Source organism: Gallinula chloropus (genome assembly GCF_964237585.1).
Source record: "Gallinula chloropus genome assembly, chromosome: 1".
Taxonomy (NCBI): Eukaryota; Metazoa; Chordata; class Aves; order Gruiformes; family Rallidae; genus Gallinula; species Gallinula chloropus.
Genome location: NC_140085.1, coordinates 2,808,497 through 2,835,396, shown reverse-complemented (window position 1 = coordinate 2,835,396; position 26,900 = coordinate 2,808,497). Strand labels below are relative to the sequence as shown.

At 42.1% G+C, this 26,900-nt stretch overlaps 1 protein-coding gene across 1 annotated transcript in view; it reads right to left on the bottom strand.

The window, feature by feature from the left end:
• The window catches only part of CHCHD3 (coiled-coil-helix-coiled-coil-helix domain containing 3), a 194,629-nt gene that overhangs the window by 9,944 nt on the left and 157,785 nt on the right, over positions 1 to 26,900 (bottom strand). The window contains exon 6 of the mRNA XM_084270543.1: positions 24,995 to 25,065. Coding sequence (XP_084126669.1) covers positions 24,995 to 25,065 — 71 coding nt within the window. The remainder of the gene's footprint in view (positions 1 to 24,994; positions 25,066 to 26,900) is intronic.

The window sequence follows — 26,900 nt, the reverse complement described above, 5'->3', positions numbered from 1 at the left end:
AATGCTAAATGAGATTACTGTCTAACATTAGATGGCCATAAACCACGTGCTGCTGGATGTCCTGTTAAGGAAAGAAGGTTGTGATGTGCATTATGGCAACCCCACCAAAAGAGTTAGCAATTGATTTCTGTTGGGTGATGGTCAGAAACAGCCAACAGCAAGGAAATTCCTCACAAGAGAAATGAAGTATCTCCCTAACAGAGAACTTCTATATAGTTTGTATAAATAAGGGTCATTTTACAGAATCATTTAAGAGTCTGTGGGGCTTGGCTGAAGAAAAGAGCTTGTAAGCAAAGGTAAACAGTGCAAAACCAGTAATTATGTGGAATTTGCAGTGAAAATAGAATCATAGAATCTCCTGAGTTGTACGAGACCCATAAGGATCAGAGTCCAACTCCACACAGGCCCAGCCAAGTCAGAGCAGGGCACTGAGGGCATCGTCCAGATGCTTCTTGCCCTCAGCCCAGCTTGGAGCTGTGACCCTGAGGAGTCTGTGCCAGTGCAAGACCCCCCTCTCAGCACAGAACCTCTTCCTAACAGCCAACCTAAACCTCCCCTGGCACAGCTTCATGCCATTCCCTCAGGTTCTATCCTTGGTCCCACAGAGTGGAGATTGGTGCCTGCCCCTTCACTCCCCTCGGCAGGAAGCCACAGACCCCCACGAGGTCTCCCCTCAGCCTCCTCTTGTCCAGGTTGGACAACCCCAGGGCCTTCAGCCTCTCCTCGGAAGACTTCCCCTCCAGCCCCTTCCCCATCCTGGCTGCCTCCTCTGGACACTCTCCAAGAGTTTCCTATCCCTCCTGTCCTGTGACACCCACTGTCCCCAGGACTCAAGGTGAGGTTGCCCCAGCGCAATGCAGAGCGGGACAATCCCCTCCCTGGATCAGCTGGCCATGCTGTGCTGGATGCACCCCAGGATAGTGTTGGCCCTCCTGGCTGTCCAGACTCTGAAAGGATAAAGGTCTGGACCCAGAGCTGACCCACCTTCAAGCAGGAGGTCCCTTCCCTGAACTGCCCTGTATCCTGAGAGGGAGATGGGTATTTTGGGACATCATGGCATGGAAAGTGTCTCACTGTTTTATGAATATATTTATTTATTTAATCATATGGGGATTTCACAACTAAACCATAGGAAAAATGCATACTGTAGTAGCAACCCAGGACTGCCAGGGAACGCTGACGGTTCTCCATCTCCCTTCAGTGCAACTCAATAAGCACTTTACAGAATCAACACACATGAAATCTAAAATGCCTTTCTTAGCAAAAGTCAATATGAACAGCGGTCTGAGCTGAACCATGCGCCACATGGCACGCTCATAATGACGTGTTTTTATTAAGTTTACAATTACTTGGTCTGCTTTCGCTTTACCAGCTGCTCCTCAAGCACCTCTCATATCAGCAGAACATTTTTGTGTGCTGGAATAAACCTCCAAGAAGCCGTGCACCCACCTTTTCCATCAAGCTGATGCACCACAATCTCATAAAGGTAATAGGATGAAGACACAAAAGAAAATGGGAGAGGTTTTTTTTTTAAAAAAAGAAATATTCTATGCTAAAGGATGCAGAGAAAATTTAATGAAGGTAACTTTGTACTCATCTAGGCTCTCTCAAAGAGCATAGCTTATTGTACTCCTGGGGGTGCCAAGAAAGGAGCCCCCTTCATGGCATTCAAACAAAATGTCTACTAAAGAGGAAATTTGAAATCACCACGGTAAGCTTTACAAGTTTTGTGATAGAACTGACATTCTGACTGAAGGAATCTGAATCGCTGATGAGTTTCCAACTGTGCAGGTATCTGGCATAATCCCACCAGATCAGGACTTCAGGCGTTTTGTCATAAAATATGGGGAAAAAAATAGCAACAAAAAACCAGCATGAATTACAAAAAAAAAAAAAAGGGCCATTAGATGGCCAGAAGTATCCAGGGCTTAATTTTATTCCTCATTAAAATGCTGACACCTATCAAAAACATCTGGTTTTATTTGTGCAACCCTTGGCATCTAAGGCTCTGTACCACTAAATAAAACAGGCCAGAGATGATCCTCTGGGTCTGAGGCCAAGCAGTATGGTAGAGCGTGACTGGCATCTCTAAGTGGGAAATTTTGCCTTCCTCTCCAAACCTCTTATCTACATCCAAAAGGCAAGACAGGGATGGTCCCCAGCAGGTGCTCTTCCCACGGCCATGCCTGGTGTTGTCCAGGGAAGCATTGGCTCTAAAACCAAACCCTACAAAGGAATGTGCTACCAATTAGGGCCAATGCACCAGCATGAGAGTGCAGGAGATGATGTCCTGACCTGTTTTATTTACTCCTACTGATTCAGGAGAGGAGCCACACTGTGATCAAACCCCAACTGCACTTGGTAGCATGCAAATTAAATTTAAAAAGGAAGATTTTTCATTTCTTAATGTGCATATAATGCATTTAAAGGTAATAAAATATAGAAGATATTAGGAGTTGGACTTGATGATCCTTATGGGTTCTTTCCAATATATTCTATGATAAGAAATGTTTCTAGTGAGGTGCTCAGAGAAGCTGGGACTGCCCCTGGATCCCTGGCAAGGTTCAAGGCCAGGCTGGATGGAACTTTGGGCACCATGGGCTAGTGCAGGGTGTCTCTGCCCGTAGCAAGGGGTTGAAACTAGATGATCTCTAAGCTCCTTTCCAACCCAAACCATTCTATGATTCTATGAAACAACAAAATGATAGTGAAACAAGAGGAAACTGAGGCAATCTGTACTCTTGCACTAGGCAGCCCATAAGTATAGCAACAGTGTGTTTTCAAGTGCTTTATGAGCAATCATGTGAATTTTCTCTGGGATTTGTGAGAAGTTATTTAATTAACATTGTCTACACCTAGTAGAAGTGCCTTCTGACAAACAGTGAAGCTTGGTTCTTGTTTGCAAACTGGATGAGTGAGGGTAGGGAAGTAGAAATGGGACATACAGGTTAGAAATTAGGAGAAAATTCTTCTCAGAAAGAGTGGTTGGCCATTGGAATGGGTTGCCCAGAGAGGTGGTGGAGTCACCGTCCCTTGGGGTGGTCAAGGAAAGACTGGATGAGGTACTCAGGGACATGGGTTAGTGAGTAATACAGGAGGTAGGTAGGGGGATGGTTGGACTGGATGATCTTGGAGATCTTTTCCAACCTTAATGATTCTATGATTCTATACAGGGTTTCAAAAGCGAAGACGTGTGACTTGCACAGGGTAAGGTTGATGGGGGAGCCTGTGGCAAGATGAAAGGAAATGATGTGGATCCGGTGTATCTGCAGCTATCTGTAGCACTGCTTTCAACACCCATCATCAGGGTAGGATTGCACTTCTCATGGCCGGGGGCAAACTGAAATTAAAAAAGAAAGAAAGTTCCAGTAACTGGTAGCTTGAGTTGTGATGGATTTAGCTGAGCAGATGGACCAGAAAGGCCCTGTTTGAGCTATTCTGCATACAGTCAGCATGAGCAAAACGAAAGCCTAGCTGAGGAGACCTGGAGAGAAGGTCAGCTCAAAGATGAACCGTAAGCAACAAGTCTGAAACAGCAGCAAGACGGTGGTGTTTTCCATCGTGACACAAGAAGGTGGTGGTGAGGGGTTTATTCTTCTTCTAAGATTACTTCACCCAAAAAGAGATACTTCCAACAGCATCTCTGCTGCGTGAATCTGCAGGACTTGTTTATAGTATAGAAAATAGTCGTGGAACAGATAACAGGGAAAAAAGACAAAAGGGCATATGGTAATGAAGGTCCTTCCTTCTGCTTCATTATTTTTAGTTTTTAAATTAATTTACTCTTTATATTAAATTATATTTTTTAAAATTGTCTTCACACATTAAGTAGGTGATGACTTGAAAGTGCATTATGAAACATGTAAAGCACAAACCAACTGGTTATGTTCTTCTCAAAAATCATTTGGAAGTAATACCGCGGATCGGATTTCTGAATATCTCCAACTGATGCTATGAAGCAGCCCATAATCAAACTGTGCCCACACAGAGCCCTCAGAAATTACCGTGTGGGAAGTGCTGCCAGCAAAAGATCAAGCACTGTAGAGTTGATTCTTGCTTTTATTTACACTTCACTACAGAGTGGGACTTTTCCAAAAGGTGTAAAAGAAAGATTTGTGCCTAACGAATCTATGAGGAAATGGTGGAAGACAACCACAGTCCTCTCTGCTCTGCTGCAATTGGGAATGCTGAATGTCTGTGGTAATGCTAAATAAATGACTTAGGCAGATGTCACACAATCATAGAATCATAGAATGGTCTAGGTTGGAAGGGACCCCAAGGATCACAGAGCTCCAACCCCCCTGATACAGGCAGGACCACCAACCTCCAGGCCTGGCTCTACACAAGGTTGCCCAGGGCTCCATCCAACCTGGCCTTGAACACCCCCAGGGACATCAGAATACAACTTAATCCACTTGCTGATCACAGAATAGTAGGGGTTGGAAGGGACCTCAAGAGATCATCAGGTCCACCCCCCCTGCCAAAGCAGGTTCCCTAGGACAGGTCACACAGGTCAGTGTCCAGATGGCTCTTGGATATATGTATCTTCTGTGCTATGACTGATCAGCACCAGTGTTAATATTCCCCGTGTTATTTTTAGGCTCTTATCGCCTAAAATCCCAGCACTGCCAAAACCACAGGCAAATGTTTGTCAGCCTCTCATTTCTTTCTTTTTCCTCACCCAGCTTTCTTAAAAGCAAATAGAAATCTCTTTCAAACATTCTGACCTTTGAAATGTAAGGATGGAGATGAGAAGAGGCGGAAAGACACATTCCAGCATATTCACACACCGCTTGAAGACAGACATTTAATTATGTCTAGAGAGCACTAAGTCAAGTTCAATATGTTGACAAAAACCCGGTTTAACAATGAAGAGTGGCAGATAGAAATATTGACCTTTGTAGATGCTTTTTTTTTTTTTCCACCTAGTGAATGTTTCCCACCTGGTAAAACACCTGGTATGTCGGTAGGATACCAGTTTGACTTTTAATATAAGCAGAGTGGAATCCATTCCTTGTATTGCAACAACTTATTTACTGTGTACAAGGAGGGAAAAGCATCCCTAACATTAACAGAGAGAATTTACGATCTCAAATCTGGCAAAGCACATAAATACGAGCAGAACTTCAAGAAGTGAGTAATTCCACATTTGCATGTGCAAAGTTATGCACATTCCTAAAACCCTTGTTGGGTTGGGACTTACAACAAGAAAAAATTAAGATGGGGGATCAGAAGAGATTTCCTGGTTGTGAATCCTAATTAGGCAGATGAACTAGTTGCCAGGGTAAGCCTTCAGACTCTTAGGACATTATGTTAGGGCTAGATCTCTTCAGCCTAGAGAAAGGCAATTGCAAGTGAACGTGAGATGGGTCTGTGAAATCATCAATGGCATATGGAAGAGGGGCAGCCAGTGAGGTTTTCTAGTAGTAGATTTACAACAAAAACAATAATTCAAGCCTTTTAGAAACATCACCTAATGAAAAGCTGGTACTGCTAGAGGATGCTGGCACATTTGGGTTCAAAAGATAATTATACACTAATGTATGAGAAGTCCATCAAGAGTTTATATGCAAAAATACAATATTTGGCTCAGGAAAGCCCCACTCTGCTACTTGTTTGAAGGTCAAGTGATATCACTATGTTCCCACTCAAGCTAACTCTGATCTGACCCACTGCAAATGCTTATACTCCCAACAGCCTGATGAGCAAGTCATCAAAGGAATACAAGATGCCCATCAACCCTGACAGACAGAATTAGATTTGAACACTTTTAGTTAGATTTATACGATTTGAATTTCATTATCTGAAACCACTATTAGTTTATAAAATTCCTAAAAAAAACCCCCAAAGCTACCAACAAAAAACTGCCTTGAAATAGAAAGTACACCAATATATTAATATACAAATGTACCTTACACACAGCTGGTCCTTGCAGCTGCGAAGGGAACCACACGTTGGAATAACCCAAATTTAGGATGCACTTTTTATTTTTTAATTTAGCTTCAGGAACAGTTTTTATTGAATACAAGGATGCTAAAATAAACCAATTACAGGGATGATAATGATACAAATTTTAGACTTCTACCAGGGGTGTGCATGTGTTTACAGTGTCTAAAAGACAGCATAGTAGCTACAGCCTTCAATCAGATAAATCTCTGGAAGGAGCAGTTGGATCTACATACAATATACTGTAGCCATGTATACTATAAAAATAGCTTCTTGGTCTTGGACTGATCAAAACCATTTCATATCTTTGGGTAGTTAAGAGAGGAAGAACAATCGTTTCAGTCCCCAATAAGTCTGCCCAACCAGTCAAACAAAAGCCAAACTAATCCCATCACAAGAGTCAAATCTGCATTGAACAAACCCCTCCACCTTCATGCATACGTGATCAGCACATCAATGACTCCATTTCAAGCCTCGTCACATAAATTCAGATCACTAATTATTTTTAGAGTTTGCATGTGGCATCACTTGAGCTCTGCCTCATTACTCCACCCAAAAAATTATTTAATGAAGACTGGCAAGATTCCACGTGCTCAGCTGTTAATGAGCAGCCAAGTCAAAGATCACCAGGGCAAACAACACCAGGTGGTGCCATTTCTTACTGCTAGGACACTGTGGAGCTTTAGGCAGAGACCTGGCAGTCTCTTCAGATCTAGTTACACCTCATGATAAGGTAGATCTAGTCTTTGGGAGGTTTAATTGATGCTTTGGTTGAGATTTCTGACAGAAGTGGCTGACACCAGTGGTTTGCAACCATTGCTGTTCCAGGACTACTTGGGTGTATTAATTACCATTACATACAATGTAAAAATAGAATATAATAGTCCTAATTTTTAAGGGTGTTGTGGTTTTGCATGGCTGAGTTCTGGTGGAGGAGGGGGGCTCCAGGGGTGGCTTCTGCAAGAAGCAACTGGAAGCTTCCTCCAGGCCTGACAGGGCAAACAGCAGCTGGGCTTAAGGCTGGCCCCCACTGACCAAGGCTGAGCCCATCAGCGATGGTCACAGCACATCTGGGAATCACAGGAGAAAAAGAAAACGCAAGTGGATGCTTTTTGCCATCAGAGAAGGGAGTGAGAAGATGTGAGAAGCTGTGCAGACACAGTGAAAAAGGGGGACGAAGAGGTGCTCCATGTGCCAGAGCAGAGATTCCCTATTGCCTCTAGAGAAGACCATGGAGGAGCAGGTTGTTCCCCTGCAGCTCATGGAAGAGGATGAGGAGCAGAGACCATATACAGCCTGGAGAGGCCCCATGGTGGAACAGGTGGAGACATATGGAAGACACTGTGCCTCACGTTGTAGCAAGCTCCTGGCAGTGAAATCTGCAGCTCAGGGAGAGAGAGACCCATGCCAGTGCAGGTTTGCTGGGGGGAACTTGTGAGTTCATGGGTGACCAGGCTGGAGCACTCTGAGCCTGAGAGACATTCTACAATTCTATGACTGCACCCATAGCAGTGACCCATGCTGGGGCAGCTGGTGAAGACCTGGAGCCCCTTAAGAAAGGACTCATGTTGGAAAAGTTCATGGAGGACTGTCTCCTGTGAGTGGGACCCCACGCTGGAGCAGGGGAAGAGTATGAGAAATGCCCCCCCTGGCTAAGAAGGAAAGCATCTTGTGAGGAACTAACTGAAACCCCCATTCCCATCTCCCCCTGTGATACCTGGGGGGAAGAAGGGAGAAGTCATGGATGAAGTTAAGTCTGCAAAAAAGGGAGGGGTGAGGGGAGGTGCTTTAAGACCTTGTCACACTTCTCATTACCCAATTCTGGTGTCACTGGGGGTGCAGTGATGTGTAATAAATTAGATGGTTTTTTTAAATTCCATGTTGAGTCTGTTCTGCCCGTGACGCTGATTGCAGAATGATCTCTCCCTGTCCTTATCTCCACTCCTGAACCTCTCAATATATATTTTCTCCCCTGTCCAGCTGAAAAGGGGAGTGATAGAGCGACTTTGGTGGGCATCTGGCCTCCAGCCAGGGGGAAACCACCACAAAGGAAAAAAATCATTTTGCACCAGTTTGAAACCTGTTTCTATCTGAAGGTGGAAAAAGAAAAATTATTTTATCCACTCCCATGGATAGTTTCCAATTTTAATTTTATTCCTGCCCCTACATTAATTTTTCTACAGTAATGATACATCACTTTGTGTGTAAAGCACACCCCCCCCAAGACTACAGACCAACCTAAACAAAGACCAAAACCCCAAATGAGCAGAGTAAACCACATACACCACAGCACACCATGTTGTAGATTTATTACTGCCACTTATTTCCCAAGAGCTATACAACTCACTTCAGGCTTTGTAAACTCATGAGTAACACGATCATCCCAAAACTGTGGTAATAAAATCTTCACAGCACCTTACACCACTACACTAAAAAAACAGCTTTCCTTTTATATAGGTGCTATATAATGTGTTCTGATAAAGAAACACCTTTCTCATCTATAGCAAAGGTCAACTACTGCACTCAATGGGAAGCGCCACAAGACACTAACTCGTGGCACATTATTATCCAAATATTACCCTCCAGAGCAATATATGCTTAACTTTTCCTCAGCCATAAGAGGCCCAAAAGCCTGTTACTGACCACAAAAATATGAGATATTATGAGCAAAAGGAGCATACAGAAAAAAAAAGCAATCAACAGTTAAACACTTCAAGCATCACTGCACTTGTGGGTGATGATTACTTGAGGGAACTGAAGGTTGCAATCTTAAGAGATAGTAGAATAAATGCCAATTTTTCATGTGGGCATGAAGTTATTTAACCAAAAAAAAAAAAAGGTTTGGGTTCACTCTGATAAGCTACAAAGGCTATGTGCACTTCCCTAGGTCCTGCACCGGGCCACCCTTTCCATAAAATATAATCAGCTGGGCTGCAACAACAATAATGTCTTGGCAAACCCACCAAAGAATAATAATCACCCTGTGAACACGCAGATAATGAGCAGGTACTGCACCTTGCTGTAATGTCTGTTGGTTTTAACACCAACACTTGTACAATGTTGATAGAAATATTAAAACATAATGCCCTCAACATCCCTTTTAGCATCCTAGTAGGGCTAATGGACCTCTTGGCTTGAACAGATCATGAACTGCACTTGGAGAGATGAGGTGTAAAGCACAGCATTTCATGGGGTTTTTTTCATTGTTTTCATGATTTTTCACTTTATTATTTTTCACTTTGTTAATTTTCACTGCCTACTGGTGGACATATTCCCCCTGAGAATATTATAAGACATGATGGTACATGGAAAGGCAGTTTTATACCAGAAGGTTGAAGGTATTGCAGGGAAACATCGTTGCCAACCCAAAGATCTTACAAAGATCTCTCCTTACACATTCACTGCGTGCTGGTAGCATTAATTAAGACACTGGATTATTTAATGGAACTCCAGTCTGATTCAAGAAAGTGATTCCAATGCCTTGTATTTATAAACATATCATGTATGATTTTTATGTTGCCTTTTTTTCTTCTTTTTCTTTCTTTGCCAAGGTCTTCAGACAGTTTGCTAGTGGAATGCTTTTAAGTTAAAGTATCTCAAGTTTGACAAACTTTAGATCAACCACTAAAATTCTTCCCAGTTAGGTCATGCCCCTTGATTTCAACTGGTTCTCTACTAAAGTTTTACTGCTAATTGCTGCTAACTGAAGAATTCCACTTGTTCTTGCTGCAGCACATCTCGTTACAAAGGATGGGACTAGGCTAAGAGAAAGAAAATAATTCTTCTTGCCATCTAGAGATGAAAACTGGTGATCTTTGCCATTATGCTGGGCTTTCTGGTTTTGTTTTTAAGGGGTCTAAATATAACACAGTCTGATATCACCCTTACAAGAGAACAGGAATAATTTAGGGCAAAATACCTGAGTGTTGGAAATTGTAACAGAAACAGCAAATTCTTTTTTAAAGCTCTTTCCTCTTCCTTCTCTTAGTACCACTTCTGTAAGTGGGTAAAATCTAAATGACCTCTATCATTCCACAGCCCAAACAAAAAGGGTCTCCTCTGGGGGAGGGGGTACCACCTATATAAACCAGCAGGATTTCATCAGGCTCATCCCACTTCAAGGGAAAGGTAAGTCTACTTTAAAGCTAACGTGGCAACAAGTGCAAGCACCCTAGCAAAAGGTAGAGAGAGCTGAGAGAGACAATAATGAACATAATTATAGTTAGTTATTGTTTGGTCTACTTACGGCCCTATTTTATAACGCTGCTGCCAGCAGAGCTATTTTATGTGATGTCTTTTTCATGCAGCAACCTTTTCATAAATCAAAGCAAAAGCAATACCAGGCAGTTTCTCCTACAGCCTGTTTGACAATAAAAGTTAACACTGAACCCTGGCTGTTATCAATCTTCATAAATGTGTCCGTGATATAGCAAGCCTGTTCTGCACTACACCAAGTCTCTTACTAATGCATGCACAGGAGCAACCCAGTGGCTTAATGGATCTCCTAAATGGCTTGAAACTGGGCCCCACGTTAAGTGGAAAGGGAAGTTTTAAAGAAATAACTGCTTTTCTCATTTCTTTTAATATACCATAAAACGATTACGCTTTACCGCGGGTCTAGCTTGGGAAATGCACGTTGTACTACGATAGGAAGTTTCACACACAAATCTGAGAGCCCAGGAAAACAGGCACCATGTTTGAGAAACTAAAGGAAGATGTGCAAACTATCAGTATTTCCACAGTTCCTTTCAACAGGGATCTCTGTGACTAAGGATTTTTATATTCAAAATCTGACATAAGCAACCAACTTGCTTCAGGTGTACACATCCTCTTAAGAAGGAGATGGGGGGGATTCTTGATCTGTCTTAATTTGGGTATTATCTGAAAACAATGAGTTTGTAATTAATATCTGGAGGAAAAGGGTGATGGTGGAGTTTGACCTTCACACATCCGTACTGCAAGGATCAATAAAGCAACAACGACTTTATCTGCTTAAACATGAGGTTTAGCAGATACTGAGGAACTTGAAGGCAACTTCCATCTGAGTCAGTGTTGTGCTATGCAAGCAGAGAGGAGTAGCATGTCTACAGGTTTAAAATAAAGAGAACTTGGGACAAAGCCATTATATAGATTAGCTTTATCCTTAATTCATTCTCTCAATAAACAGCTAAAAATCCTTTTATAGTCCGCCCAGAACACCTGCAATTTCTCTACCTAAGGAGACAAAATATTTAGTAGAGGAAAGCTGGTGAACTGGATGCATTTGACACTAAATTTATCTTTAACTAACTTGTTTTTAAAATCTACATTGAAGGGTTGATTGCATCTTTTTATTGAGAGGGTTATAGCCACTTTTTTTTGGCCAAAGTACCGCGTCGAGTCCAGGCAAAGTGAAAAGAATCTATGTGATGGAAGAAAAGGGACTGCATTTCATCAAGCCATGCAGGAGCAAGATTTCACAAAGAGCAAAGCAGTGTAGACAGAGAGGTAGTCTATTACACACGGATCTATAAAGCCCGTCTCGCAAAACCTTTCGATCCTGATCTTCTCCTGCTTCCAGTAATGCATACAGCACAGAGCAGCATTTGCTAGGGAATATTATCTGTCTTAACACACCCTTGACAGGGGAGTCCATCTTTATAAAGTTTACAGCCACAGACATGGCACTCAAGTGGTGTCCTTAAAGAAACATGTGTTAGTTTTATCGGTGTTATTCAGTTCCTTTCCCCAGGCTTCAATGTGTGTTTTAAATGTTTCAGGGCTATGCTTTGATTTTATACAGCAGGCAGATGAAAGGAAGGGCTGAGGACAGTGAGACTGCAGTGTTATGATGAATTTTTTTTTTAAAAGATTGACAAGTTTCCAATTTCAGTCATAGATCACAGAGTCACAGAATTGTGGGGGTTGGAAGGGACCTCCAGAGAACATCGGGTTCAACCCCCCTGCCAAAGCAGGGTCCCTAGGACAGGTCACACAGGTTGGTGTCCAGACAGGGCTGGAATGTCTCCAGAGAAGGAGACTCCACACCCCCCTGGGCAGCCTGTCCCAGGGCTCTGTCACCCTTATTGGGAAAAAAGTTCTTACCCAGATTGGTGGGGAACTCCCTGTGCTCCAACTTGAGGCCATCGCCCCTTGTCCTGTCCCCACAGACCACTGAGAAGAAGCTGGCCATTTCCCCCTGTCTCCCACACTTCAGATCCCCTCTCAGGCTTCTTCTCTCCAGGCTGAACAGCCCCAGCTCATTCAGCCTTTCCTCACAGGGGAGATGCTCCAGGCCTTTAATCATTTCTGCAGCCTCCTCTGGATTCTCTCCAGGAGATCCCTGTCTTTTTCATCCCAGGGAGCCCAGAACTGGACACAATATAGATCCTCTATGCAGACCCACAGCTCTTGAACTGGCAAAAACCCACTAAGGCTTAGCTACTTCATAAACAGCAACAGGGAAAAATTTCTCCTATTGAACATGGACAACTGAAAAGTCCTTGACTGCTTGGCAACAACTAAACCATCAGGCTGTTATCACCTTTGCTCTCATCCTAACTCCCCAAACAGGGCTCCACACCGGCTGCTAGAAAGAGAATTAACTCTATCCTAGCTGAAACCAGGACAAGATGTCAGCACTCATGCTTTAAAAACACAGAGATACCCACTGAAAGAATCAAAAAGCACATTCAGAAGGTAATTTAGCATTTTGCATTGAGGAATACCGGGAATAAATTTAAAAATTTAAAGAAAATATATCAGAAGGACAAAAATTAATTCAATAAAGGCCATGAATTAAATGACAGCATCGTATTTCAAGGGAAAGAAATCAAACTTGAATTTACTGCTAGAGAGATGGAATATGGTGTTGAACCAGAGTAGTTCTGACTAGTATGGTTATCCCTCCATGGCTAATGTGTGACAGTAACACACTATTAAATGTCTAAAGGGTCTGGGCTCATCTCCTACAAGCCACTGGACGTAGAGCCCTGTTACCATTGGGATTCTGCAGTCCATAGAGCAGAGCTTCAGCCTCCTCCAACAAGGTGGATGTAATACTCTGTGTAAAACCCCTGGCTGGCCTGTGAGTAGCTGCGGAGGAGCTACTTTCTGATCAATTAATTCACTTATGCAGTTGTGTTTAGAGTTGCCATCGGCAAAGCTTGTTGGAAATTTCAAGCTAAAAAGAGACATTTTCTTTTCAAGACTTCTGTCTTCTGGGAAATAATGCCAAAATGGTCATGTTCACAAGCCACCACCAAAAAGTCAATTATCAAAATATCAAATGTTCTCTGATCAGAGGAGAATAATTGATAAATGATAAAATTTGGGCATAAAAACCCAGTAGTAATGCTCCTGAGAACAGGATTCATGAAGCTCTATGAAAATGTACATTCTGGTGCTTGGGTCAAAGCCTAGAAGAATGGAGCTACTTAAAGAGACAAAATTGCAATTTTAAAAAACAGAAGTACCTAATGCTGGAAGTGCTACTGGCAGGATCAACAAAGGAAGCCAAAATATCACTGCTTGATTTTAATTAAGATGGAAAACAAAAGTTTGGGGAGCATTAGAACCTCCTACAGGTAAATGAGACCCAAATCAATCAGGTCACTGAATAACTATCTACCTCATTTAGAAGTTTATGTAAAAAATGTCAGTCATTAACCACTTAATTCCAGAATCAGATTTGTTACCTATTACCTTGCTGACCTCAGTCCAGTCCCCTAACCTTAAGGGATAACTGTATGGCACATCTGTACAGGTCTTTTCATTATTTTTATTACTGTAACACGCAGATGGACTAATTAAAGCAAAAATTACATTAGATAGGCAATTTGTTAGGCATTCTAAGACATAAAACCCCATAAATCTTAGGCAGACTATAAAGGCTTCTCCATGACCCCAACATTCATGTAGCATATGTGCTGCCAATTGCCTGTTGCATGATTTTGCTCTCTTCAACCCCCCAAAATTAAGAGTTAATCAAGTGTAACCTGGTCCAATTGTATTTATTTATTTGTTTGAACTGAGGAGCACAGAATCATGGCAAAGGAATGAGCTTCCTCCTCTATCAAAGCAGAGTGATACCCACAATGGGATAATCCCAGGTACCACCCTCCCAGATGCCAAGAGCTGCAGCACCCCCTTCTCCAGATGTTGCCAGCTGCAGCTCTGCCAATACCTGCAATGTCATGAGATGCAAATGTGCCAGGACCAGTATAAAATAAACACAACCTGGTTCTGGTACCAGCAGCATTTCTGCTGTTCAGATGCTTTGAGAATGAGGATTTTATTTTAATGATGTAAATGAAACAGCAACATGTCACTGGGTATCAGAAGATATAGAGAAGCTTGTTGAAAGCTCCAGTCCTGATGGACATACTATGCTGAAACTCTGCTTGCTAACCAAGGCCCAAATCTGACTGAGATTCATCTCAATTTGGACTTTGATAAGCAAACAGGACTACAGAAAAGGCAATACTGGAAGATAAACTGCAATTACAAGTACAGCTCTGCTCAGAGGAGCTCTGCAAGCATACCTGTCCTCTGCACGCTGAACATCTTAACTACATCCTACAGTATAAAAGGTAAATCAAATGGTTTTGTATCATTTACCCTTCATGTGGTTTAACCCCAGCCAGTAACTGAGCATCACGCAGGCACTTGCTCATCCTTCTCCCCCCAAGGGGATGGGGAGGAGAGTGGGGAAAAAAAAATCTCATGGGTTGACTTAAAACCAGTTTAATAGGACAACAAAGGAAATGATTGTTGTTGTTGTTGTCGTCATCAACATCAATGTGATGCACAAATGCAATTGCCACAACATGCAGAAAGAATAAGCCCAACCCCAACCTGATGCCCAGTCTGTCCCCAAGCAGTTATTTCGCTTCCCCTTCAGTGAGCTTCCCCAGTAAAATACTAGTTCTGGGCTCCCTTGTATAAAGACAGGGATCTCCAGGAGAGAGTCCAGTGGAGGGCTATGAAGATGATGAAAAGCCTGGAGCATCACCTCTGCGAGGAAAGGCTGAGTGAACAGGGGCTGTTCAGCCTGGAGAAAAGAAACCTGAGAGGGGATCTGATCAATGGTTATAAATATCTCAAGTGTGGGACACAGGGGGAAATGGCCAGCCTTTTCTCAGTGTCTGTGGGGACAGGACAAGGGGCGATGGCTGCAAGTTGGAGCACAGGGAGTTCCACACCAACATGCAGAAGAACTTCTTCCCAGTGAGGGTGATGGAGCCCTGGGACAGGCTGCCCAGGGGGGTGTGGAGTCTCCTTCTCTGGAGATATGCCAGCCCCATCTGGACGCCGACCTGTGTGACCTGTCCTAGGGACCTGCTTTGGCAGGGGGATTGGACCCAATGATCTCTGGAGGTCCTTTCCAACCCCTATGATTCTGTGATTCTGTGAAAATATGAGTATGACATCATATTGTAGGGAATAGCCCTTTGGCCAGCTGGACTCAGCTCTCCTGGCCATGTTCTCCCAGCTGCTTCTGCACGAGGCAGAGTGTGGAGAGCTGAAAAGTCCTCGACTTAGTGTAGACACTACAACTACCCAGCAACAACTGAAAACACGAGTGTGTTATCAACAGCATTCCCATCCTAAATCCCAAACACAGCATTGCACCAGCTACCAGAAAGAAAACTAATTCTCTCAGCTGAAACCAGGAGAAGCCTTTTTATGCCCTTTTTTAGCCACAGAATAAGGTAGGTGCAATACACCTGCCCAACGCCACAACTTTCAAGTCCAGTAATCATTTCTGCTACAAGCATTCAAGAGAAAGCTTTACTTTTAACCAATCCCATGTGAAGCAAGGCAGCTTAAGTACTTTATAACAAATTTTAATACTAATTTAACAAATCTTATTTTCTAAGTATGACAGCACTTTCCAACAAAGAATCTAATTTGATATTATTTGCTAAAAATTTATAATGCATACTTTGGGTTTACAACTGTGATTTCACTTAGGACAGAGTTTAAGCAGGAGGACCACAGTCTGTTTTTTCCCCTGATTTAGCTCAATACTACTAGAAGGGATGGGGGAAAAAAAAAGGAAGAGCTGGTTAATTATAAGTAGCAGCAAATGAGCTGTGATGGAGGTGTTAGGAATGTAAATCAGTGCCTCCTGATGCAGCAGCAGCATCTGTGCATGAAGCTTCCAAAAGTAATGAGATCGTGCTGATGTACTGGCATCCTGCTTTGATCACTTCATCTTGTTCAAGAGCTCTGATGGGAAAACAAAGGTCGGTGGCACTGACCTCCCTTCCCTGCAGCTTGCACAGGCACAAATATTAGTGACTGATGGAGGATTGCTGTCTTTCCACCCTGTGATTTCAGAATGGATGGTGACATAGTTGGGGGCCTTATTTAAGCAGAGAGCACAAGCTCCTGCAATGTGAAGTGTCATGTTCTAACATGTAGAGGTAATTGTCAACTCATTCTTCACCCTGTAACCAGAAATAGGTGTATGCTTCTTCAAAACCCCATAGTATCAACTCTACAAAACACACTCCCTCCCAGAGAGTCTTGCTGCTGTGTGCTCCCAAGTGGGGGCTGTGAGATCTGTAGGCTTCGATCCTACAGATGGCTTGGACTTACCAAAGAACAGCCTTAGGAAAGGTGTTTGTAAATCTTAGCAAGAGAAGATCACAAAATACAGGAAAAAATAATAATTAAAAAGAAGAGACTCTGGGTTTTAAGCTTCCTGGGTTTATGGGTTTGTGGATTAAAGATGAAGGAAGTAAAGTTTAAATTAGATATTAGGGGGAAGTTTTTAACAGAGAGAGTGGTGAGAGGCTGGAACAGGCTGCCCAGGGAGGTGGTGGATGCCCCATCCCTGGAGGTGTTCAAGACCAGGTTGGCTGGGGCCCTGGGCAACCTTGTGTAGCTCCAGGCCTGGAGGTTGGTGGCCTTGCCCGTGGCAGGGGAGTTGGAATTCTGTGATCCTTGGGGTCCCCTCCAACTCAGACCATTCTATGATCCTATGAATACTGTAATTGGGAAATGATTTACTTGTGTTTATACAAAATCCCAACAAAGGATACTTAACGTATTAAAACAAGAGGCTTTAGTCCTTGAAAGGCAGCACGGAGCCAGATGTAACGCCGCGGAGCGTTAATGCCAACAACGCCGTGGAGTCGGTCCTCGCTGGTCGTGAGTGGCTCACGGAACTGCAGCCAGCAGCAAGAACTGCCCTTAATGAGTGCATCCATCAATTTTCAAGGGACTTGGTTGATTACCAGCACACAAAACTAGGGAACATGCCAATTTAACTGTTGGCCACTGATGCATGAAGGAAGAGTTTCACTCACTTGCTCTCATAAAGAACTCTATAAAAATGACTTAACCTGAGCAAACACAGAAAAGCTGTGGTGTGCTGGAAACAGGAGCACATGATTCCCTTTCTAAGGCATCAACCAGACTCACCCAAAGAGGAAAGGGACACTCAGAGAGAGGCATGGTTATCCTACTGTAATTATAACTGTACCCTATTGTAACTACCCTGCCTTCCAGAAAATATTTAGTTATTTCAAGTATTAATTTATATATAATATATGTATATATACATATGCATATAAAATGTATAAATGTATTTATATAGTATAAATATATTTATATATAATATTATAGTTATATTATGCATATTTAAACATATAAAATAATAAAATATATTTATAACATACTATAATACATCAACATACAAATTATATAATATATAAACATATAAAATTTAATATATTATAAATATATTAAGAATATATAAATAAATAAACATATACATTATATATAGATATAAAATTCCTAGTCATTACTTTGTGCTTTGCTAAAATTAATTTTAAGATTGCTTTCTCCATTGCAGACCGTAACGTAACTAACTGTCTGAAAAAATTGGTGATAGCCTGAGGGGAGATTTAATGAATGTACCCATGATTGCTTGAAAGGAAACAAAAGGGGGGAAAAAAAAGGATTATGGCAAACATGGAAAGAATTGGCTCAGCTCACTTAATTATCACGCCATCTAAATTTTGAATAAAGGATTTTAAAAGTTAATATAACCCTCAAGAAACACATTTGGTGCTTCAAATGTATCTCCTGACCAAATAAGCACGTTTAAAGTTCACATTACAGCTCAAATATTTCAATGAAAACAGAGGTCCCCGTGCAAACAGATTTATGATTCCGGGCTTAAGAGAAAAACACACAGATATTAAGCCAGAATCCCCTGCTCCCACTTCATTCAGAATGAATCTGCATCTAGCTAAAAAGTGCACAATTAATATTTCATCCAGCTCAGTTGAGTACTCTCATTCCTAATGGACTGTATTGATCAAAGGAAGAAAGTTAAACATCTCTGTTGCTGTAGGGAAAACTAAAGTTGTCATTTATGAAGTGATCATCATTTCATAGGTAAATGGACTGAATAAAGGGTTTACAGAATTTTGATATTCAGAAGCTGTTTGCATGATATCCTCTCATCTCTCTCTCTACTGAGATGGCGTAACTACTGACCAGCAAGGTCCCTTCATCAAGCCAAGCTGCGGCTCCATGGCAACTCCATCTGAAAGGCAGGAACACATCATTCCTCCCTCGGATTCAAAGGCATGCATAAGGCATCTCGGATTCAAAGGCATGCATAAGGCATGTATGGTGTAAAGGGTTTTGCCAGCTAAGGGAATGCTCTGTCAAAGCAAAATCACTTATACAGGCTAGTAGTAGAAAGTCAAACATGCTGCTTGGATGAGCTCTGCCACGGCGGCCCTCAGGTAGGTCTATCAGGACCAAGTACCATCTGAAAGGAGTGAGTAAAGAAAACAGATTCTGTTTTATTCCCTTTGCATTCAAAAGGAACAGGATTTTGGATGTACCAGATAAATAACAGAGACTGAAAAGATTTGTAGTCTCTTTATTAAGTTCTCTTCCTGCCTGAGCAGCTCTATGTGTGCTGAATCTGGACAGGTTTAAACCTAAGAGAGGTGACAATATCACACCCCCTCTGCAAGACACCATCTACACCTCTCTCATTAAGGAGGATGTCATTAGGTATCAGACAACAGCACTGGTTAGATCAACAGGTTCTTTACTGAGAGAGGGGTTGGGCACTGGAACAGGCTCCCCAGGGAAGTGATCAGAGCCCTGAGCTGGGCTGAGGTCAAGAAGCATCTGGATGATGCCCTCAGTGCCCTGCTCTGACTCATGGACATGAAGCGATGGGATGAGGAGTGGTGGTTTTAAACTAGAAAAGGGGGGATTTAGGTTGGATATTAGGAAAAAATTCTTCACTCTGAGGGTGGTGTATCACTGGGACAGGTTGCCCAGAGAAGTAGTGGAGGCCCCATCCCTGGAGATATTCAAGGTCAGGCTTGATGGGGCTCTGAGCAACCTGATCTAGTGAGGCTGTCCCTGCTCACTGCAGGGAGGTTGGACTAGATGACCTTTAAAGTCCCTTCCAACCTAATGCATCCTATGATTCTCTGACTTGGCTGGCCCCATGTGGAGCCAGGAGTTGGACTCGATGATCCTTATTGGTCCCTTCCAACTCAGGTGATCCTATGATGATAAACAACTCTCCCTGCTACACCACCCTCAGCATGGTGTCAGTACAACTGTTAGTGCAGCAGCCCTGGAGAAGAAAACAGGGATGGGGTGGAAGCGTAGAGAGACAAGTAAGAGTATTTGAATAGAAAAGCTCCATGGTTTAAGCTGACTTCATAGTATTTGGCACTTTGCACCCCTTCTAGTTCAACTTACAAACGTACAAGTCCTACACTCATCTGGGTCATGGTAACTTGGGACCATCCCAAGCTGCAACTCATGATAAAAGAATTCAAGACTATTACCAATAGAGTCTCACCAGTCAAACAATACTGAGCTGACTGTTTCATGACAAAGCACAATATGGATGTGTTATATTCATAAGGGAAAAGATTAATTAAAATTTTTCCATTTTGACCTCATTGTCTTTGGCTGAGCAAGGGGAACTCAACTAGAAGGTGGCAGGCCTGCAGGCTCTGTCCAAGGATTATCAGAGTAGCTTTCCATCTTCTGTTATTGGAAAAATACTATGTAGTATTTCATAAATAATTTACAATCTGCACTTTTAACTTCAGTTTTTAAAAGCAACTAATTAAGGTAGCAAAAGGAACTGCTAGAAAAATGATATGCAGAAGCAGAGACAAAGGAGAAACTATTTGCCTGGGTATCTCCAAGATGGATTTCCATGTTTGTTTGCAAGGACAACATGACAGTTAATGAAGATGTTTGTATTAAGGAATTATAAATATTCCTAACTTACAGGTTGTGCAGAAGAGCCCCTTAAAAGTCCCCATGTGTGCCCAGCATCATCAGGGTACAGTGAAATAAACCCACACTCCCCCGGTCTCAGCTAAACATTGTCATTAAAAAGCTTATTTTCTCCCCATACTGCATTATTCATTGTCCAGAAAAGTGGCATCACTGCACTGTGAGACCATTATATTTGCATATCCAAGTGTCACTGTGACTCATTTAATGCTGCTTCATTAGAAACTTTCTCAGCTTCACTTCCCAGTCCAAAAGCATACAAGCTAAACCAGCACCTCCAAGTACTCTTCATGTTTCTATGCATTTACACAGAACCATCAAACACAACTGTGCTTTAAATTTTATTGTCAGTAACCATTAATAAACCAAGCTTCATGATTCAGAAGCCACCAATTAAAGGAAGACATGGTATTGATGTTTTGTCATTTATTCCCGTTCACTCTATCCTGAACCAAACCCCCTGCTGCAGGTATTTTCAAGGCTGTAATAGCCTGTTGCCTGACTATCACCGAGCCCTCACTTCCATCAGCCATCAGAGCAATGGAATTGATAGAGGATCACGTGAAATGTATTGATTTGGTTTGTAAAACTGTTTTTAAAACATCTCAAATGTGTGAGGATTGTACCGTGTGAAGCAGCCTGAGCAAAGTCTAAATCTTTCTGGTTTTAATCAAACAAGCTCCTCCAGTTCCTGAGAGGCATTTCTCCTGATGGTGAGGTGCGTGATCAAAAGTCTCATGGTAACTGAATAAAGCCATCAAAATCTGTAACTCACAATAAACACCCCGAGCTTCCAGACAGAACCACAGAATCATAGAATGTGTTAGGTTGGAAGGGACCTCCAAAACCCATCTAGTCCAATCCCCCTGCAATAAGCAGGGACATCTTCACTAGATCAGGTTGCTCAGAGCCTCATCAAGCCTGACCTTGAATGTCTCCAGGGATGGGGCTTTCCTCACACCCTTCCTGTGCTCCAGTGTGGGGTTCCATCCATGGAAGACAGTCCTCAATGAACTTCTCCTTACTAACTGCCTTAGCATGGATCCCTTCCATGGGGTGCTGACCTTCAGGACCAGACTGCTCCAGCCTGGTCCCCCACGGAGTCACAAGCCCCCCAGCAAACCTGTTCCGACGTGGGTCAGTCTCTCCATGGGCTGCAGGTTTCACTGCCAGGCTTGCTCCAGTGCAGCCTTCCCACATGGTCACAGCCTCCTTCATGCATCTCTACCTTCTCCAGCATGGGGTCCTCCATGGGCTGTAGATCTATCCTCCCTGTCATTATCCATGGGCTGCAGGGGGACAGCCTGCTCCACCATGGGCTGCAGGAGCATCTTTCTCTCTGGCACATGGAGCGCCTCATCCCCTCCACTCCTTCACTGGCCTTGGTGCCTGCACAGTTTCTTACACCTTCTCATTCCCTTCTCTGGGGTAAAAAAGTGGCTGCGATTCCCAGAGGTGCTGTGACTGTTGCTGATAGGCTCAGCCTTGGTCAGCAATGACTCCGGCCTTGAGCCTGTTGGTGTTTGCTCTGTGGGGCCTGCAAAGAGCTTCTTGCAGAAGCCACCCCTGCAGCCCCACTTCTCCACCAGAACCCAGCCACCCAAAACTACAACACGGGGGAAACCTCAACCTTAATCTCCTTTGCATGAACACCACCAACACAAACAGCTGATTCCCCAAAGGACCAGGAGTTCCTGACAGTCCAACCGGCTGGGGACTATGTTTTTGCCAAGAAACCAGCAGCAAGAAGCAACTCCATGTTGTTTATGAGGGAGCAGTAATGGCAAGATATTTTGGATAAAGCACCAGTGCACAGCCAAGAAGTCTGTTACCCACCACAAGGAATCAAACCCCAAGAAGCGAAAGTAAAAACATTTATTTTAGGCAGAAATTGCCCTATCCACTTTCTCTATTCCTAAATGAATAATCAAGATGTTACTTGGCTCTAGAAACCACGGGGGAATAAAATGTCACCACCACAGCTGCCAAATTTCCCGCTACCAGCCCTTGAAGTTAAGGAAAAAAAACCCCAACCCCACAATACAAATGTACAATTTGATTAGTTAAAGTTCAAATCTTTGCCCAAAGCCCATCTCTTCCTGTAATATCACATTCTTTTCTTCTTGTGTAAACTTCTCATTATAACAGAGACATCTTCATAATATAATAATTCTGGTTATAATGTAACTGTGGGTAACATAACTCCTACATTAGAAAAGGCAGCATGCTCTAGTAATGTCGTTTTAATGTAATTTGTGTACTGCAGGAACTGACTGAACCTGGTCATTTAGGATTTGATCAATGTGAATTAGTGTCTTAAAGAGATGAACCATTTGATAATTCAGAATTTGATCGATGCGAATCAGGACCTCACGGAGATAAAACATTTATCATGGACATTTGGAATATCAGTCTAACCCAGGCAACGCTGGAGAAGGTAATAAGCAGGCATCAATATGGACTGCAGACAAAGTACAGAAGACCTGCCAGTCCTTTGATACAAGTCTATATAGGGTATTTGGTTTTTCCCTTTTAATGAGGTGAATTATCTCTAAAGACTGATGAAGCCACCGCTGATGTAATTTCAGGGACTAAATGGAGGAAGGAAAAGGAAAATCCAGGAAATATTGAAGTAATTATCCACTCCTCTTTGCTTTTGACAGAGATGTAGCTTGAGGAGTTGAAGAAATGCAAGTTATCTCCATAAAACTTAGTAACTGAATCTAGACATGTTTAAAATAGAGAGTATTTCATAATAATACCACAATTAGATCTCTTAATCTTGCACTTAGAACCTGAAATCACACTGACATGCAGCACATCGGTTTATGCATTAACAAAATTTAGCAGTTCAACCTTATTTAATTCTTCTTTTACAGCCAATTAAACAAGCTCTTTAAACACTATTGCTTGAAACTCTGTCCTCAATCCTCACATGCAATTAAACTGAACATGAGAAGTGCCTGGTGACACCAAAAGAGCATCATCTTTAGGTTTCACTAAATCATTTATAATTTATCCATCGAGTTAACATACAAAAGGCAGTGATAAAATAACATCTGCTGAGTTTAAGCCTTCAGTGAAAGACATGGCATTTAAAAGAATTTTAAAGAAGGAAAATGTTTAAATTACAAAGTAATATTGATACTTCATGCACTTTATCAAATCAGCCCCAATCTACGTGCATACTTCAGTTCACTTTTTCTTCTCATAAAGTTTTTCTTTTGCTTTTTTAAGGCAATGGACCAAAACTGGATCCACTAATGAAAAGCTCCCAATCATTTATTTTTTTTTTCCAGGAAATTTGACTTGAATTGCAAAAGAAGCACGACAATTTCAGTAATGGCATTACAGCAGTCAAATAGGTGATTTCTATTTATACCTTTAGTCTCTAGAAAATTAAGAACAAGCTCATCAAGTGTGAGGAATCTCTGATTCCCTCTTCTGTAAATACTCTTTCATTTATGAAGATTGCCAGAAACAGCCCTTAAACTTCTAAGATACTGCCTGATGCTAAGGACTGGCCCCTGCTGAATCTACCAGCTGCATTTGTGTAAAAAGGAACCCTACTTAGGAAATAATGTATATATTAGGGAGGAAAAATACCCCAAACTGAAAGCCACAATAACCCCCCGGAGCCATCAACCAGAACTTCAAATCACAAGAAAAGTTTGGTTTGGGATAATGAAAGTGAGATTAGGCAATAATTAGATTTCAAAACCTGAAAATAGCCCACTGTTACAGAGGAAAGAGAGATAACCCTTGATGGGAATCTTATCATAGTTGAAAAGGATGACAATGAATAAGAACATACCAGACTTCCCATCCATAATGGGAAACCCTCCAAATTATGCTGAAATTAGACCTCGAGTCAAGGGTCATCCTGTCCCTTGTTTAAAGGACGGGTGAATTCAGTCCTCAATGTACTCTGCACCATTAACCAGTACAAAGACGTTGTACATACACTAGAGAATATTTAACAATTCATGATATTAAGAGAGCAAATTATTCTTATTTAACAGTTAAGGACTTCATTTACATCATTATCAGCAAATCAAAAAGCCCTTTTCTCTTCATGCTCATCAAAATACAAAACAAATCACAAGCAAACAAACAAACAAACCCCACCACAAGTCTAAAAATTGTTCCAGAATAATTAATTTTACACAGGGTTTCTTGGTTACTGCTGTGAATAAAAGGTTGTGAAAAGTTCTCTCTGTATCCTTACTAAAATGATAAATGGGACCTTCTGCCTAATGGATGAACCAGCAGAAAGAGAAGAGTCCAAGGCTAAGGGTCAGAGTCACTTTGATCCATCAATTACTATATCTTCATTTAACCATCCTCAGGACTAATAAAAATTATTTAATTTGACCTTCACAGTTAAGGGCAAAGTGAACTTGCTAATTTAAATCCTTTCACATCATGCAAGCACAGACTGAATACTATTGTAATGCAAAGCTGAACCTACATTTTTTGGTACTCTGTTAGAGAAAAAAATGTTAAGGAATATACTTGTAGAGTATTTCATGCATCTTATCAAATTGAAATTAATTAGTACATCCCTAACTGTGCATCCAATTTCTATGCAGCTTATGGTTACTATGCACTGGCTCCAAAATTCCTCAAAATTCTCTCATTTCAATAACCAGCACGGACTGATAGGATCTATGATAGGGGAAAGGGGAATTATTGTGAATTTTAATGTGGATAAAAACTTATCTAGCTGCCAGGCTCAAAAACAACAGGAGAAAAGACTTACTTGAACCGAGCTGACACTTCATCAGCAGCTTTTTGGTATTGCTCTGTGGTAACTTTGTAGAACTGGGCACTCTGGAAAGGTAAACCACGAAATTAAAAAAATATATAATAAAGATTACAGATGTCATATAATACCATTCATGTGCACACTAATATCTAGTAAATAATGCTAATTTCAATATATTATGTGTTTATGTTTTCAAGTTGTTCCAACAAACACCCCAAAACGAAACTCTCAAATCAAGTATTCTACAACTCACAGAATCACAGAATCATTCGGGTTGGGAGGGACCTCAAGAGATCATCGGGTCCAAACCCTTTCCAAAGCAGGTTCCACAGCTCATATTGCACAGACAGGCATCCAGATGGGGCTGGAATATCTCCAGAGAAGGAGACTCCACAACCCTCCTGGGCTGCCTGTCCCAGGGCTCTGTCACCATCACTGTGTAAAAGTTCTTCCGCATGTTGGTGCAGAACTCCCTGTGCTCCAACTTGCAGCCATTGCCCCTTGTCCTGTCCCCACAGACCACTGAAAAGGGGCTGGCCATTTCCCCCTGCATCCCATACTTCAGATATTTATAAACATTGATTAGGTCCCCCCTCAGTCTTCTTTTCTCAAGGCTGAACAGTCCCAGCTCACTCAGCCTTTCCTCACAGGGGAGATGCTCCAGGTCCTTAATCATCTCCGTAGCCTCCTCTGGACTCTCTCCAGGAGATCCCTGTTTTTTTTATAGCAGGGAGCCCAGAACTGGACACAGCACTCCAGATGGGGCCTGACCAGGGCAGAGTAGAGGGGGAGGATCACCTCCTTTGACCTGCTGGCCACACTCCTCCTGATGTCCCCCATTCCTCCCACTAGCAGCCAACCTGCCATCCACCAGGACCCCCAGGTCCTTCTCCGCAGAGCTTCTCTCCAGCAGGTCATCCCCCAGCCTGTACTGATTCAAGCGCTTTCAGAGATGACTTTATTTTATTTGGTGTTTTTAAATAAGCGTGTTGTCTTGATTCTGAAAGGTTATGCAGAAGAGATGACCCTTAGGGAGGAAACTGTGAAGAGATGTGGGGTAAGAATCACATCTTTAGCGTTAGGTGTTGCTGGAGCCTTTGAAGATTGCCCATTAAAAGAAAAAAAGTATTAAACATTAATAAATAAAATACTGAATCCTTACTTCTTTAAACATCCCTGTTTGTGTTACTTACACATATATCCCCATCTAGTTTGCAGGTGATAACTCGAGTCAAACTTCAAAGTTGCACAATAAATTAACTCTGGCTTGACTTTCTCTTTTGCTCTTTGCCTTGATAATGCCTCTCGCGGCGAGCGATTTTAATATTCCAAACTTCCAGGTTGCTTCAATCAGATGCTAATTTTAATTTTTCAAATCAAGCAGCTTCAGAATACATTTTCATCTCCCCTAAACCCAGGAATGTCTTTCACTCTGTTCCACCAAATCATTACTTTCCAAAACACGGGCAAGACAAGATTGAATCATCACGCGGTAAAACTTTTCTACACTTAAAACTGGCAAAGTTTCTCAGTGGGATGTAGGATATTCAAAGACAAATCACTATAATGTTGTGATGTCTCACGTCTAGATAATATATATTTGGTATTTTTAAAGAGGTTTTTATAGCCTTAGCACAGTTGGACTTAAGATGTAATAGCTGAGGCACCTGGCTTCACAGTTGGAGGAATAAAGAAAAGTTAAAGCAGTTCATAAGTTCTCTAAAACCGTTTTTCTCTCACTGGTGGGGCAAAGAGGTCGTGGAGATGGATAAAGGCTTTGTCAGCACTTGCAAGACCTCTTCCATAGCTCCGCAGCTCTCCAGTCATCTAGCATCCCAGGGAGTCATGTTAACATGGCAACAAAACTCTTCCAATCTCACACTGCCTGATAACATAAAAC